Source organism: Arachis ipaensis, chromosome B7 (assembly GCF_059453495.1).
Source record: "Arachis ipaensis isolate K30076 ecotype BB chromosome B7, ASM5945349v1, whole genome shotgun sequence".
Lineage (NCBI taxonomy): Eukaryota > Viridiplantae > Streptophyta > Magnoliopsida > Fabales > Fabaceae > Arachis > Arachis ipaensis.
The window spans coordinates 8383271-8399428 of NC_142442.1; the positions used below are offsets into that span (position 1 = coordinate 8383271).

Consider the following 16158-nt stretch of genomic DNA (forward strand, 5'->3'; position numbering starts at 1 on the left):
TTATATCTAAAAAAAATAAGTCAAATTAATATAATACAAATAATAATCTCTTTAAAAATTTTATTTTTTTTTTGGTGTTCTAAAAATATTTAATTAAATAATAAGATAGAAAAATATAAATATAGAGTAAATAATCCAGCATGGCATCACCTCATTGGCCCATTCAACGTGTATTGTAAATATTTATTAAATTTTTATTTGTTATATTTATTTTCTTTAAAATTAATTATATTTAATTATTTATTTGTCTCTAACAGAATTATTTATAAATTTTAATTATTTTATTTTATTTTAAAATTTAAAATTATTTTAGTAATTAATATAAATAAGTAATATTATTCTTCCGTAAAAAATGACAACTACATACAATAAAAATTCAATCTCAGTTTCGAAAGCATGGACGCCATTGATTCAGTGTTCGAACCTCTCAGAGGGTTCTCCAAGGACAGCGTAAGGCTTGTCAAGCGTTGCCATAAACCGGATCGCAAAGGTACCTTTTTTTTTTTCTATTAATTTAATAATGATTATTTTGATTTGAATCTCTATGCTGTGAATCTGAATTTTTCCTTTTCGTTCGTAGAATATTTCAAGGTTGCTGTTAGTACTGCAATCGGAATTACGGTTATGGGATTCGTTGGCTTCTTCGTCAAGCTCATCTTCACTCCCGTTAACAACATCATCGTCGGATCTGGTTAGGTATATGATTTCTAATTGTTTATTTTTCAAAAATTTGTGATTTATTTACAAAATTGTTTTGTGTTTATAGCTTAGTTTGATGTGTTATTTGAGTGTGATGCAGCAATTTGGTATGAAACTATGAATAAGGAGTTTAAAAGGGGGAAATTGTAATGTTGTTTTATTGTATGCAGAATATGGTTGGTTTTGTGCTTTCTTACTGTTACTTGAGATTAGGGTTTGAAATTATGCAAATTTACTTTTAGATAAAATTCTTTCATACAGTTACTGTTTTGTGCATAGTTTATTATTGAGAGGGGTGATAGATTTACAAATCAGTTTTCTTCTTTCTGTTTTTTTATTATACCAGTGAACTTTACTGTAACTTGTATGTTTTTTTTGTGTTGCTTTTGCTTATGCTGAAATTAATAGAATAGGTCTATAATCACTACATATAGTGTCAACTTATTTTCTAAACAATTTTGATGATATCTGCAGGATGATGATAGCCACAATCACACACAGAGAGTTTTAAAGCAAATGGTAGCAGGAGTTCTTCCCACATCAACTTTTTGTTAATTATAGTTCTGCTGTATATCACTTTTTGTTTTTCCATCCTTGGTGTCTTTTGGGAACATTACAGTTTTAATTTAAATTTAACCTTTCTTTAACATGTGTTAGAATTGGCACCGTTTAATTTAGCCCTGATCAGGGGGAAATATTTGATTGATTTACATGTAACATTGATGTTCTGCATTTTTGTTTTCACGTTCTGAAGCTAAAAGTTCAATTTGATAGACAAAATGGTCCGTTACATATTTGATAAAATCCGTTTGTGGTACTTAGAAGATTGGTTTCGCATGAGCATGACTAAACTACTTGAAGTGAGACAGGACTGAATTGTTAGTGAACTTATGACTTGAGTGCCAAAATTATAGTTTTGGTAGCATTATTACTCATTGTAACTTTGCAAGTTGCAACCTTTTTGGTAGCATTATTACTCATTAGTTGCCTCATAGTACTCGATGTTTTATGAGGCCACTTGCTTCTAGCAACTTCTAAATTTAAAGGGTAATTGAAGTCCATTAACTAGACAACATAACAAGTTGCAAGATTTTAATTTTATTTCAGGCTAGAATTGTGTTTGGCACTTACTATACTTGATGATAATGTTAGCACTTGAGAAAGGGAGGTTGAATCAAGTTAGTTTTAAACAATGAAGTTTTTTGTTTTATTTTGCAGAAGCTAATTATACAGGAGATTTTTTTTATTTTATCTTTAAAACCAGAACAAAACAGATTAGAGTAGAGAAGTAGAGAAGTAGAGTAGAGAAGGAGAGAACAGAGTAGAGTAGAAAAGGAGAGAATCAGGTAAGTATGTATCTTGGTTCGGTTTTCTACATCCAGTCTCTATCTGAATCACAAGGTAGAATTTTTACTATAATCAAACTGATTACATACACCAATACCAACGAATTACAATCTATTTCATCTAGTATTTACCACAAAACTTCTAAACTAAGTCTAGTAACCACTAATTGCTATTCCAACTTGGCAAAGAAAACCTAACTGGTTCAATGACCAAGTGCTATCCCAACTTGGTAAGGATAACTAATCTTAGTTCATCAGTACCCAAATACACTTTTTTTTTTTTTTTTTACTTTTTCAATGTATCTCTCTTGCCTCTTTTCTCTCATAACTTTTTTATTTTTCACCTCACCATGATTTGTCTTTTTCTCAATTACAGAAAGATAGACATTAAATAGCCATAAGCCCATAACAATGAAATCTAAAATGAAGCACAACATTGAAGAAAAATAATTCTGCATGTATGAGATGATGTTCTGAAATTTTTATTCTATTTTCCTTGTCTTCAAATGTTGTTAAGAGCCAAATATATAGTGAGAAACTTGCTTCATCAAATTAGTTCATTGCCTCCTCATTTTCCTTGCTGATTCTGACCATTGTAACTGTCTTGGCATGCATTGCTTTTTCATTTTGTTCCACCACTTCTGTCGTCCTTGTAGCTGCTCCACTAATCTCTGTTGTTCATATATTTTTTTTTTTTTGCTCTACCAACCTCTGAAATTTGATCCTCTGCTGTTCTTAGTGTAATGTTGTTATCCTTGTATTTGTTGTCTCTTGTTCTCCATAATGTTGCCAACTGTCCCTTTTGTTTTTGCTTTCTTAGTCAAACCATGCAATGCTGAACCATCTTTCTTGGTTTAGTGATTCTGTTTTTGTACTCTCCATCACCATTGGATTGAAGCTTTGATTTGAACATTGTGGAGTATTCACTGAACCTTCATGATGTGGGCTGAGATGAATATATTAGGCTTGTAATACTCATAAACCATTAGCACACTTTAGATTTTTAACCCAATAACAATGTTCATCATCATATTATCAACCTAAAATTAATTGTAACTCAACAATACTTCTTTCTACTTATTAATATAAAATTTAAACTATTTTTCTAGATTAATTACAGAACAATCGTTATTATTTTAGTTTTAAACAATTATATCAACCATATATATCTCATCTGATTTGCATAACATAGTTTACATGACATGAGGTTTTCAATTTTCATCTCTAGAAAAATAATAGAGTAGAAGTTTTTTAACAGAAAGTCAGGAATTTTAAAAAATCAGTGATAGTTATTATAAAATTGAATACCACAAATTTTAATTTAACCTGCAAAGTGCAAACCAATGTTTTTTTTTTTTTAACCAAACCCCTTGATGGCTTAACACTAGCATTAAAATGTTAGTACAAAAGATTTGATTTCTTTATTTTAGTCTTGATTACAAGTTACAACAAATCAGGTTTAGAAAATTGAATCTATTACAAGAAATCTGGTTATAATGATCTTATTATTCTACCATTGTATGTGAACAATATGTTAGTAATAGGCCCAACAAATAATGCATCCAGATTTTATTATTTTTCTGATATAGTTATACACTATTAGGAAACTGTAACTTTCTCTCATTGGCAAAAGTTTCTTTCTACAATGTAACAGAACAATCCTCTCAAGATGATTGTGCCTTTAGATTTGTGGTGTCCCCTTTTGGTGGAGTAATTGTTGCCAATGATATAGTTCTACAATGTCTTTTTTTTTGTGTCTTGTTCTATAATGTCTGGTTTTTTGTATGTTAATGCTATTAGCATTTTTTTTATATCTATAAAATGAAATTTTTTTAACAACTCTCATGAATAATGTGATTTGAAAACTAATCTTTGATGAAGAAGACGACGAAGATGAACATAATGATTTTGGAAAAAGTCTAATCGAACCTTTGACTTGAAAGGCTATATAGAATAATTTAGATAATTTAATTTTATGGTTTTCTTTTTTTAGTGTTATTTATTTAATTTATGCAGTCTCTCCCAGTTAAAAATTATTGTAAATCTTTTAGACGATATTTTTAAAAAATCTCATTTTCTTGCTACTTATATCTTTTATAATCCTTCTTGTATTTTCTTTCGTAATATACAAAATTAGCTTATCTTTAATTAAAAAATGATAATTATTCTAAGTAAAAGAAATAGTAATTATCTTATGAGTTTGATTTTAATATCTTAAAACAAGTTTAATCACCCGTGCCATGCACGTGATAAGATTGAAATTATAATTTTAAGTTGTTATGTTAAATTTTATTTTAATTATAATAATTTAATTAATAAAAAAATAACTTGTATGCGTTGTTTTTCTTTTCTTAATATAGTGTTAATTGTATTAACTATAAAATAGTTATTTAATCTATTTTTTTTCAATAAATCAGGCATATATACTCAATATGACCATAAATAATCTAGTAATACTTAAATCTACCAACAAAGTTTTATATGTTGGTTTACTGTGAAGTAAGAAAATATCAAAATCAACTCAAAATGAAGAACAAATTAATAGAGAATTCTAATACAGAAAGTTTTGTAATAAACAATATATATATATATACACTAATTACAAACAATATGAATTTTTAATGGAAATACTGGATACTAATAGAAAAAAATTATATAAATAAAAATTATTTAATTTCAATTTCAATTTCATATAACAAAACAGTGGTTTTCAAAAATTATGGAATCTTTTTTTGACATATGTATCTCCCCCTTCTCGACTAGGTGGAGGCTCTCGCCATTCCGGCGATCAAACAACATGTTTCAAACTTTTCTCTTGACAATGCTTTTGTCATCATATCAGCACCATTATCATCAGTGTGAACTTTCTCAAGTTCTAACAACTTTGAATCTAACACATCCCGTATCCAGTGATACCTAACATCAATATGTTTAGATCTTGGATGAAAAGTAGAATTCTTGGCAAGATGAATAGCACTTTGGCTATCACACAACAACACATAACGGTCTTGCTTGAAACCAAGTGCTGCAAGAAACTTCTTCATCCACAACAACTCTTTACATGCTTCAGTTGCTGCAATAAACTCTGCCTCTGTGGTAGAAAGTGCAACACACTTTTGTAGCCTTGACTGCCATGAAATAGCTCTCCCTGCAAACTTGACCAAATAACCTGAAGTAGACTTTCGAGAATCAATATCTCCTGCCATGTCTGCATCAGTAAAGCCAACTAGCAAAGGTTTCTCACCACCAAAACTCAAACTCAAGTTAGTTGTACCTTTGAGATATCTCATAATCCATTTAACAGCATTCCAATGTTCTTTACCTGGATTAGAGAGAAAACGACTCACAGTACTAACTGCATGAGCAATGTCTGGTCTAGTACACACCATAGCATACATCAAGCTTCCAACAGCTGAGGCATAAGGAATTTCATCCATTGCTTGTTTCTCCTCATCAGTGGTTGGACACTGCTTGGTACTCAACTTAAAATGAGGAGCAAAAGAACTAGCAACACATTTGGCATCATTCATGCCAAACCTTTGAAGCACCTTCTTTATGTACTTCTCCTGTGACAAATAAAGCTTCTTGGAATCTCTATAACGAGTAATAGTCATGCCCAAAATTTGTTTGGCAGGACCCAAGTCCTTCATAGCAAAGAACTTGCTTAATTGTTTCTTCAACTCATTAATCCTCAAAGCATTCTTGCCCACAATCAAAATATCATCCACATAAAGCAAAAGAATGATAAAATCATCATCAGAAAATTTTTGCACAAATACACAATGATCTGAAGTTGTCTTACGGTAACCATGCTTCCCCATAACAGATTCAAACTTCTTGTACCACTGTCTTGGAGCTTGCTTCAACCCATAAAGACTCTTCTTAAGCTTGCACACAAAATCTTCCTTTCCTTTAACAACAAAGCCCTCCGGTTGCTCCATGTAGATCTCCTTGTCTAAATCACCATGAAGAAAAGCCGTCTTCACATCCATTTGCTCAATCTCCAAATCAAGAGACGCTGCTAATCCAAGCACAGCACGAATAGATGACATCCTCACAACAGGAGAAAAAATCTCCTCATAATCAACACCTTTTCTCTGGCTAAAGCCTCTAACAACCAATCTAGCCTTATACCGAGGCTTAGAATTGTGTTCTTCATTCTTGATTCTGAATACCCATTTGTTCTTCAAAACTCGCATACCCTTCGGTAGCTTCACCAACTCATAGGTATCATTCTCAAGCAAGGACTTCATTTCTTCTTGCATAGCTTCAAGCCATTGAGCTTTGCTTTCATCTTCAACAGCCTCTCCAAAGCATTCAGGTTCTCCCCCATCAGTCAACAAAACAAACTCATGTGGAGAATACCTTGACGAAGGCTTTCTCTCTCTTGTAGACCTTCTAAGTGCATTTGCAGGAATTTCTAAAGCTGGTTCTTCATCTTGATCATCATCACCAACTTCATCAAGTATTGGATCAACTGTTCCATCTTCACCTGCACTTGTATCATGCTCATTATTTTGAGCTTCAACTCTACCATCTTCTACCATAGGCATAGAGGGAGTAATATCCAAGTCATAAAAATCATCACTAGGCTGAACCATTGGCTTCTCTGCATTATCAACATCCTTCAATGTTTGGTCTTCAACAAAGACAACATCTCTACTCCGAATCACCTTTTTGTTAATAGGATCATAAAACCTATAACCAAACTCATCCATGCCATAGCCAATAAAAATACATTGCCTAGTCTTTACATCAAGCTTAGATCTCTCATCTTTAGGAATATGAACAAAAGCTTTACATCCAAAGACTCTTAAATGATCATAAGAAACATCTTTACCTGACCATACCTTCTCTGGCACTTCAAATTGCAAGGGAACACATGGTGTTCGGTTCAAGACATGAACAACAGTGCTCAAAGCTTCACCCCAAAAGGATTTTGCCAATCCAGACTGTGACAATAAGCACCTAACTCTTTCAACCAATGTTCTGTTCATCCTTTCAGCCAAGCCATTCAACTGAGGAGTCTTTGGAGGAGTCTTCTGATGTCTTATACCATGCTCTTTACAATAAGCATCAAATGGACCTGAGTACTCACCACCATTGTCAGTACGAATGCATTTCAACTTCTTCCCAGTTTCTCTTTCAACAGAAGCTTGAAATTGCTTGAACACATTCAAAACTTGATCTTTGGTCTTCAAAGTGTAAACCCATAATTTCCTAGAATGATCATCAATAAAGGTTACAAAATAGATAGACCCTCCAAGTGTTCTTGTCTTCATCGGCCCACATACATCAGAATGCACCAAGTCAAGTATCTCTGACTTCCTTGAAGGTGGGTGGCTCTTGAAAGAAACCCTGTTCTGTTTTCCAGCAAAGCAATGGTTGCACTTTTGCAAAGCAACCTTACAACCAGATAAAAGATTTCTCTTGGATAACATATTCATGCCCTTCTCACTCATATGACATAATCTCTTATGCCATAAATCAGTTTCATCAACAAACTCAGCAGCATTAACAACATCTTTTACAATCTTTGCTTGAGTTAAATAAAGAGTAGAGTGTCGAGTACCTCTAGCAACAACCATGGAACCCTTGGTGAGCTTCCAACTATCACGAGAGAATGAGCTATCCAAGTCTTCATCACACAACTTACCAACAGAAAGTAAGTTCAACCGAATATCTGGAACATGCTTCACACGCTTCAAAGTCAACTTGGTACCATTGGAGGTTTCCAAGCAAACCTGTCCAACACCGGCACATTTTGCAACACCTTGATGAGCCATTTTTACATCACCAAAATCACCAGGAGTATAGGACGTAAACAAATCCCTCCTAGATGTAACATGAATAGAAGCACCGCTATCAATCACCCAACTAGTACTATTATCAACAAGGTTAACAGATTCAAACTCCTCAACAACAAGAAAATCATCATGAGTTACATTAACCTTGTCTTCCTTGCTACCATCATCTTTATTTGTGCTCTTGTCTTTACTTGCCTTGGCTTTCTCCTTCTTTAGCTGCCAACAAAATTTCTTCACATGTCCCTTTTGACCACAATGATGACACTCAATATTCTTATACTTTCCTCGAGACTTGCTCCTGCTTTGATCTCTACCTTTAGGACCTCGACTTTTGCTTCTCCCCCTAGACTCAGAAACAAGAACATCTGAATGTGTAGTCGATGTACCTTGTGACTTTCTTCTCATCTCTTCATTCAAAACACTGCTCTTGGCAAGATCCATAGAGATTACACCATCAGGAGCAGAATTGGACAATGACATTCTGAGAATTTCCCACGAGTCTGGTAAGGAGCCAAGAAGTAACAATCCTTGAACCTCTTCATCAAACTTGATACCCATGGAAGATAACTGATTCATAATTCCTTGGAAATTATTCAAGTGATCTGTCATTGATGTCCCATCTGTATACTTCAAAGCCAACAACTGCTTGATCAAAAACATCTTGTTATTCCCAGTTTTTCGAGCATACAACTGTTCAAGCTTAATCCAAAGAGTCCGAGCATGTGTCTCTCCAATAATATGGTTCAACACATTATCGTCAACCCACTGCCTAATATATCCACAGACTTGTCTATGCAACAAAGTCCAATCATCATCAGATTTATCATTAGGCTTCTCTGTACCAAAAACTGGTTGATGAAAATTCTTGACATAAAGCAAATCTTCCATTTTTGACTTCCACAAATCATAATTAGGACCATTAAGAGTGATCATCCTACTAGTATTAGTATTAGCTTCCATTGTTCACAAAATCACAAGCCCAGAAAAATACCAACAAGCTCTGATACCACTTGTTGGGGCCACCGTGGGGAGCTCTTGACCATTGGAGAGAATTCGGGGAGGAATCAAGTGAGAGAACATAAGATGAGAAGACACCACATCCAACTCAAAACCTTAAGGTGTCAAGTTAATGGGTCTCTTATCTTATAAACTCCTCACTCTTCCATGCTTTCTTTGATGTGGGACTAACTTCAACACTTCTCACACTTGCAACACTAACAATCTCCCCCTCAAGTGTGAGCCTCCACATCAAGCATCAACTCCCCCTCTTTCTAGCTCCTCACCACCACGAGTATTCGTCCATCACACCACCGCAAAACACCGCGGGACACGCCGCCCGGACCACCTTTGCCGGGAAGACTTTCGATGCTTCACCTTGAATACTCCTTAAACCAGACCGATTAAACCATCGGCTCTGATACCAGTATGAAAAGAGCCTAGCAGCGGAAACGACACAAATGTCCAATACAAGAACAATATGGAAGCACTCACAACACAATATGGTAGCAACTATAACAAGCAAATATAGCAAGTAAAGCAATAATAAGAACACACCGAGATTTTAACGTGGAAAACCCCCTCAATGTGAGAGGTAAAAACCACGAGTCGTCCAGACCAATGAAATAGCTCCACTATAATCAAATGAGGTACAAGAGAGTCTCAAATAAAGCACAAAAATGTGCATATAACCAGCCAAAACATCAAAGCACCAAAGCTCACAAATGAAAAGCAAGAAGATGAAATATACCCAAAAACAGAGCTACTGTCGAAGCCAATTTCTCCCTCTGCAGACCTCCAATTAAAATCTCCACCATCCAGAATGAAGAACAAGATGTGAAGAATCTACAGTTCAAATTTCACGTCGATCCAACGGTGAAAGAATGAGAAAATGCCGTTCCAAAATCGCTGCTCTGTGTAAAAACGGGAAACCTAATTTCTCTCTTGCGAAGCCAATTTCTCTCACTGAAAATCTCCAATCAACATCTCCACCGACCAGAATGAAGAAAAAGATGATAGGAACATGCAGTTTAAATTTCAAGCCGATCCAACGGTGAACAACTGAGAAACTGACATTTGAAATTTACAGCTTTGGGCAAAAACGGGAATTCTGTTTTTCCCCTTCTCTCTCACTTGGTGGCTACTCTCTCTCACTCTCAATGACCCCAAAAATCTGAACTAGGGTTGTGGCACAATGGGTGTAAGAGACACCCTCAAAATGTTGGGCTTGGGCCTCACAAAGGAGAGAAAAACCCAACACCTTTGACTTGAAAGGCTATATAGAATAATTTAGATAATTTAATTTTATGGTTTTCTTTTTTTAGTGTTATTTATTTAATTTATGCAGTCTCTCCCAGTTAAAAATTATTGTAAATCTTTTAGACGATATTTTTAAAAAATCTCATTTTCTTGCTACTTATATCTTTTATAATCCTTCTTGTATTTTCTTTCGTAATATACAAAATTAGCTTATCTTTAATTAAAAAATGATAATTATTCTAAGTAAAAGAAATAGTAATTATCTTATGAGTTTGATTTTAATATCTTAAAACAAGTTTAATCACCCGTGCCATGCACGTGATAAGATTGAAATTATAATTTTAAGTTGTTATGTTAAATTTCATTTTAATTATAATAATTTAATTAATAAAAAAATAACTTGTATGCGTTGTTTTTCTTTTCTTAATATAGTGTTAATTGTATTAACTATAAAATAGTTATTTAATCTATTTTTTTTCAATAAATCAGGTATATATACTCAATATGACCATAAATAATCTAGTAATACTTAAATCTACCAACAAAGTTTTATATGTTGGTTTACTGTGAAGTAAGAAAATATCAAAATCAACTCAAAATGAAGAACAAATTAATAGAGAATTCTAATACAGAAAGTTTTGTAATAAACAATATATATACTAATTACAAACAATATGAATTTTTAATGGAAATATTGGATACTAATAGAAAAAAATTATATAAATAAAAATTATTTAATTTCAATTTCAATTTCATATAACAAAACAGTGGTTTTCAAAAATTATGGAATCTTTTTTTGACATATGTATTATGCCATACGTATAAATTATATGGGTTATTATTTAAATTCATATATATACATAACAAAACAGTTTAATATTACATATTTTTTACATTAATTATATGCTAATATTTTGAAAAAAGAGATAAAAGAAGAGATATATAAATATATATAATATTATTGCTATATATGAAACAATTTTATATTGCTTTAATTATAGAGACTTACTATAATTATATAAAATTTAATTTTAGAAAATAATTTCTATTGCCATAAATAATATACTAAAACTGTTAATATATTATCTTCTTTATGGTTAATTGAATTTATCAATGATTTTCCCGTGTAAATCGTTATTACTCAGTTTTTAATAAAGACTTAATATACAAAATTTGAAATTGGAAATTGTTATTACTAATTCAATTAACTGGTTAATTGAATAATAATTGTCAAATTATTAAGGTGCAAAATCATTGATTTATTCAATAGATTTTCATATATTATTTATATTTCAAGTAATAATTTAAAATTATATTATTTACCCAGGTAATAATACTATTATTAAAAATTATTTTTTGCATTGATTTTTAAATCAATTATTAAGTAATTATTTTTGTTAAGGTAATTGTTTATAAATTATTTCAAATTATATTTTGTTAATATATAATTATTTAGATTATTATTCATGATATGAGTATTGTTCATACCCTGTCCCAACACTAAGGCCCAGGATAAAAAAAAAAGGCCCAACCCAAAAGAGTTGAGCCTTTCATTACACCGACCAGATACCTCAAAAGTCGGCTATCTTCACGACTTGCTCCAAAGAAGTCAGTACGAGGATTAGCTGGCAGATCAACCCTCCCTCAAGATGATAACTGCCCCTAGAATCTCTCTAACCACTTCCAGGAGTCATATCTTAACCTCCCTAAGATAAAGGGACGGTTATTCTCCTTGAAAGGCGGAACTACTTCAACGGTGGTTATGGGTTTATCCCTATAAATACACTGACACTTCTCAGGTATCTCAGAAGCCCAATACTCTCTAGACCTGTTTTGCTCCCTTTGCTGACTTTGGCATCGGAGTGTCTTTGCAGGTACCACCCCCCTCACTTCTCACGAACAAGTCAGACGGAGGCCCCCAAGGCGTCAACCCACTTGCAAGCCTCCTCTTTCATACGTTTGGGCTAACCAATACCATCTAGCCCATTAATCTCCGGTTACCCATCGTAACATTGGCGCCGTTGCCGGGGAACCGAGAGATCAACCAGTGATGGCGGACAGATCCCCTGAGGAGGGTCATGTAGAAACAGATTCCGAACAAGAGAATCTGGATACCGGAAATAATGACGCGGACCTAACCCTTCGCCAGGAAACCAACAATCAACACAGAGAGGGTACCTCCAGAGTCAAAACCCCGAAGGAGAATTCCTCTGAAGGCCGTGAATCAGAGAAGGACGGACAGTCTCACGCAACTGAACTTATGGGATTAGTCCATGTCCACCAAAGTCGCTTGGAACAACTAGAACAGGAATGGGAGCGACAAAGGGAGATAGAAAAGCACCTAAGAGAGGAGATGGATCGACGAAAAGAGTTAGAGAAAAAACTCTTAAAGTTAGAATCCTCCCTCAAAGGTCGGAACTCCCGTGACGATAGAGAAGAGTCGCCCCTAGGAGGGGAGGATCCTTTTAGTGAGGACATAATGAGGGCAAAGGTTCCAAGAAACTTTAAAAGCCTCGATATGGACCTCTATGATGGAACCACAGATCCAAAGCATCACTTGAGCAACTTTAAAAGTCGGATGTATCTGGCTGATGCTTCTGACGCAACGCGCTGCAAAGCTTTTCCGACCACCTTGTCGAAAGCAGCGATGAAGTGGTTCGACAGCCTCCCCCCGAGGTCGGTAACCAGTTTTGAAGACCTCTCAAGGAAATTCTTGATGAGGTTCTCCATCCAAAAAGACAAAGTAAAACATGCGCCAAGCCTCCTGGGAATAAAGCAGGAGGTTGGAGAATCCTTACGAGCCTACATGGAAAGGTTCAATAAAGCATGTCTAGAAATTCAAGACCTGCCCACTGAGGCAGTCATAATGGGGTTAGTCAATGAGCTTAGAGAAGGTCCCTTCTCACAGTCCATATCTAAAAGACACCCCACTCCCTAAGTGATGTACAGGAAAGAGCTGAAAAGTACATCAACATGGAGGAAAATGCTAGACTGAGAGAGTCGAGTTGGCGACCTGGACATCTCCCCTCAACAAAAGAGAGGGAGAGGGAACCCAAGAAGAAGGAAGAACTCGGCCTCGATAGACCAAGGAAATATCACTCTTATACTCCTCTAAAGGTCTCTATAGTGGATGTATACAGAGAGATCTGCAATACTGAAAGGCTGCCGCCTCCCAGACCCATCAAAAATAAAAAAGGGGGGAGTTGCAGCGACTACTGTGAGTACCATAAAATATATGGTCACTCGACAAATGACTGTTACAACCTTAAAAATGTGATAGAAAAGCTGGCTAGAGAAGGCCGGCTTGACAGATATCTCATAGAAAGGTCAGACGGTCATGGGAAGAGAAAGCGAGACGAGATGGATAAAAGAGACCCACCACCGTAGACTCCGGAGAGACATATACATATGATCTCAGGAGGATTTGCGGGTGGGGGACTCACCAAATCCTCTCGCAAAAGACATTTCAAGCGAGTTTATCAGGTCGGAGGAGAACCATCCGACCTTCCCACCATTTCATTCACAAGAGAAGATGGGCAAGGAATAATTCCTGGGCACGATGACCCAGTAGTAGTTACTATGATCCTAGCCAATGCCCATCTCCACAAAACCCTAGTAGATCAAGGGAGCTCAGCGGACATCCTTTTCAAGCCCGCTTTCGACAAACTAGGGTTGGATGAGAAAGAATTAAGAGCCTACCCCGACACCCTGTACGGACTAGGCGACACACCAATAAGACCACTAGGATTTCTACCCCTACACACTACCTTTGGAAAAGGGGAAAAATCCAAAACTCTGAGCATAGACTTCATAGTCATCGATGTAGGGTCAGCATATAATGCCTTGATCAGCAGAGCTACCCTAAATCGACTCGGAGCGGTGGTGTCAACTCCCCACCTTTGCATGAAATTCCCGACCCCAGCGGGAATAGCAATGGTGAGGGGAGATCAGAAGCTAGCAAGAAAATGCTATAACGAAAGCCTGAACCTGAGGGGAAAAGGCAAAGAAGTCCACACTATAGAGCTCGGCGGTACAAGGGCCCGAGAAGAGCTGCGACCACAGCCGGGAGGAAAAATTGAGGAAATACAGGTCGGCAAAGAGGAAGGAAAAAATACCAACATAGGAGCAAACCTAGGGGAAACCCTAAAGCAAGGGTTGACTAAGCTCCTAAGAGACAATTCTGACCTCTTTGCCTGGAAAGCCTCCGACATGCCCGGTATAGTCCCTGAGCTCATGTCCCACAAGCTCTCGGTATACCCAGGGTCCCAACTTGTGCAACCGAGAAGGCGTAAGCTCGGCCCAGAACGAGCTCTAGTAGTGGAAGAGCAAGTGCAGGCACTCCTAGAAGCCGGCTTCATCAGAGAAGTTAAATATCCAACATGTCTAGCCAATGTAGTGCTAGTCAAAAAGCAAAATGGCAAATGGAGAATGTGTGTCGACTACACCGACCTAAATAAGGCATGTCCTAAGGACCCTTATCCACTCCCAATCATTGACACCCTTGTAGACTCTAGCTCAGGGTATCAATACTTGTCATTCATGGATGCCTACTCGGGATATAACCAAATCCCGATGCATGAGCCAGACCAGGAGAAGACCTCATTCATCACGCCCAGAGCTAACTTCTGCTATGTGGTCATGCCCTTTGGATTGAAAAATGCAGGGGCCATATATCAGAGGCTGATGAATAAGGTGTTCACTCCCCACCTGGGGAGCCTAATGGAAGTTTATGTAGACGACATGCTGGTAAAAACCGAAAAAGAGGCCGACCTCTTAGCAGACCTCTCGCAGGTATTTGACACCATAAGGTCACACGGGATGAGACTAAATCCTGCAAAGTGTACCTTCGCGGTGGAAGCTGGAAAATTTCTAGGGTTTATGCTGACGCAAAGAGGGATCGAAGCGAATCCCGATAAGTGTAGAGCTATCCTAGAAATGAAAATCCCGACTTGCTTAAGAGAGGTCCAGCAGCTAAACGGCCGACTTGCAGCCCTCTCCAGATTCTTGGCAGGATCAGCACTAAAATCCCTTCCACTGTTCTCCTTATTGAGAAAGGGATGTCAGTTCGAGTGGACCCCTGAATGCGAAGAGACGTTCCAGGAATTCAAAAGATTCTTGAGTCAACCTCCGATTTTGACCCGACCTATAGCTGGGGAAGACCTCGTCCTATACTTATCTGTAGCAGACAAGGCTGTCGCATCAGCCCTGATAAGAGAAGATGAGGTCGGTCAGCACCCAGTGTATTTCATCAGCAAAGTTCTACAAGGCCCTGAACTAAGGTACCACAAACTAGAGAAGTTTGCCTACTCCTTAGTAGTAGCCTCACGAAGGCTACGGCCTTACTTCCAAGCTCACACAATAAGAGTCCGCACGAACCAACCCATGAAGCAAATCCTCCAAAAGACGGATGTTACAGGGAGAATGGTTCAATGGGCAATAGAGCTCTCCGAGTTCGACTTGAGGTATGAAACTCGGACGGTAATTAAAGCCCAATGCCTCACCGACTTTATAGCAGAATACGCAGGAGATCAAGAGGAAAAGCCAACTACATGGGAACTCTACGTAGATGGATCCTCAAATAAAACAGGAAGCGGTGCAGGCATAATATTGGCGGATGAAAGAGGAACCCAAATAGAGGTTTCCCTCAAATTTGAATTCCCAGCTTCAAATAATCAGGCAGAATATGAAGCCCTGATTGCTGGATTAAAGCTGGCAGAAGAAGTCGGTGCAACAAAAGTGATGATATATAGCGACTCCCAAGTGGTGACTTCCCAGATAAACGAAGAGTATCAAGCAAAAGATCCAAATATGACGAGATACTTGGAAAAAACTTTGGAGTACCTCGGGCACTTTGCGGAAACCGAGGTCAAACACATAACTCGGGATCTCAATAGCAAAGCAGACGCCCTCTCCAAGTTAGCAAGTACCAAACCAGGAGGGAATAATAGAAGCTTGATCCAGGAAACTCTCCAGGAACCTTCCGTGGTAAAAACAGAAGAAAGGCAAGTGGTCCTTAAAGTAACCGGATTAAACTTCGGATGGATGAACCC

The 16158-nt window shown here is 36.6% G+C and overlaps 1 protein-coding gene across 1 annotated transcript; it reads left to right on the forward strand.

Moving 5' to 3' along the window:
• The first annotated feature begins 353 nt into the window (after window positions 1–353).
• Window positions 354–1416, forward strand: LOC107608030 (protein transport protein Sec61 subunit gamma). The gene is made up of 3 exons (XM_016309920.3): window positions 354–490; window positions 581–696; window positions 1174–1416. Exons 1-2 carry the CDS (start codon window positions 397–399, stop codon window positions 694–696), a joined length of 210 nt encoding a protein of 69 aa, XP_016165406.1. The 5' UTR covers window positions 354–396; the 3' UTR covers window positions 1174–1416.
• Window positions 1417–16158: the final 14742 nt, after the last annotated feature.

What these genes read in the sequence shown, in the direction of transcription:
- LOC107608030 (XM_016309920.3), top strand. Translation starts at nt 397, where the DNA reads ATGGACGCCATTGATTCAGTGTTCGAACCTCTCAGAGGGTTCTCCAAG. An exon ending in CCATAAACCGGATCGCAAAG is followed by an intron (nt 491 to 580) that starts GTACCTTTTTTT and finishes TTTCGTTCGTAG; the next exon opens with AATATTTCAAGGTTGCTGTT.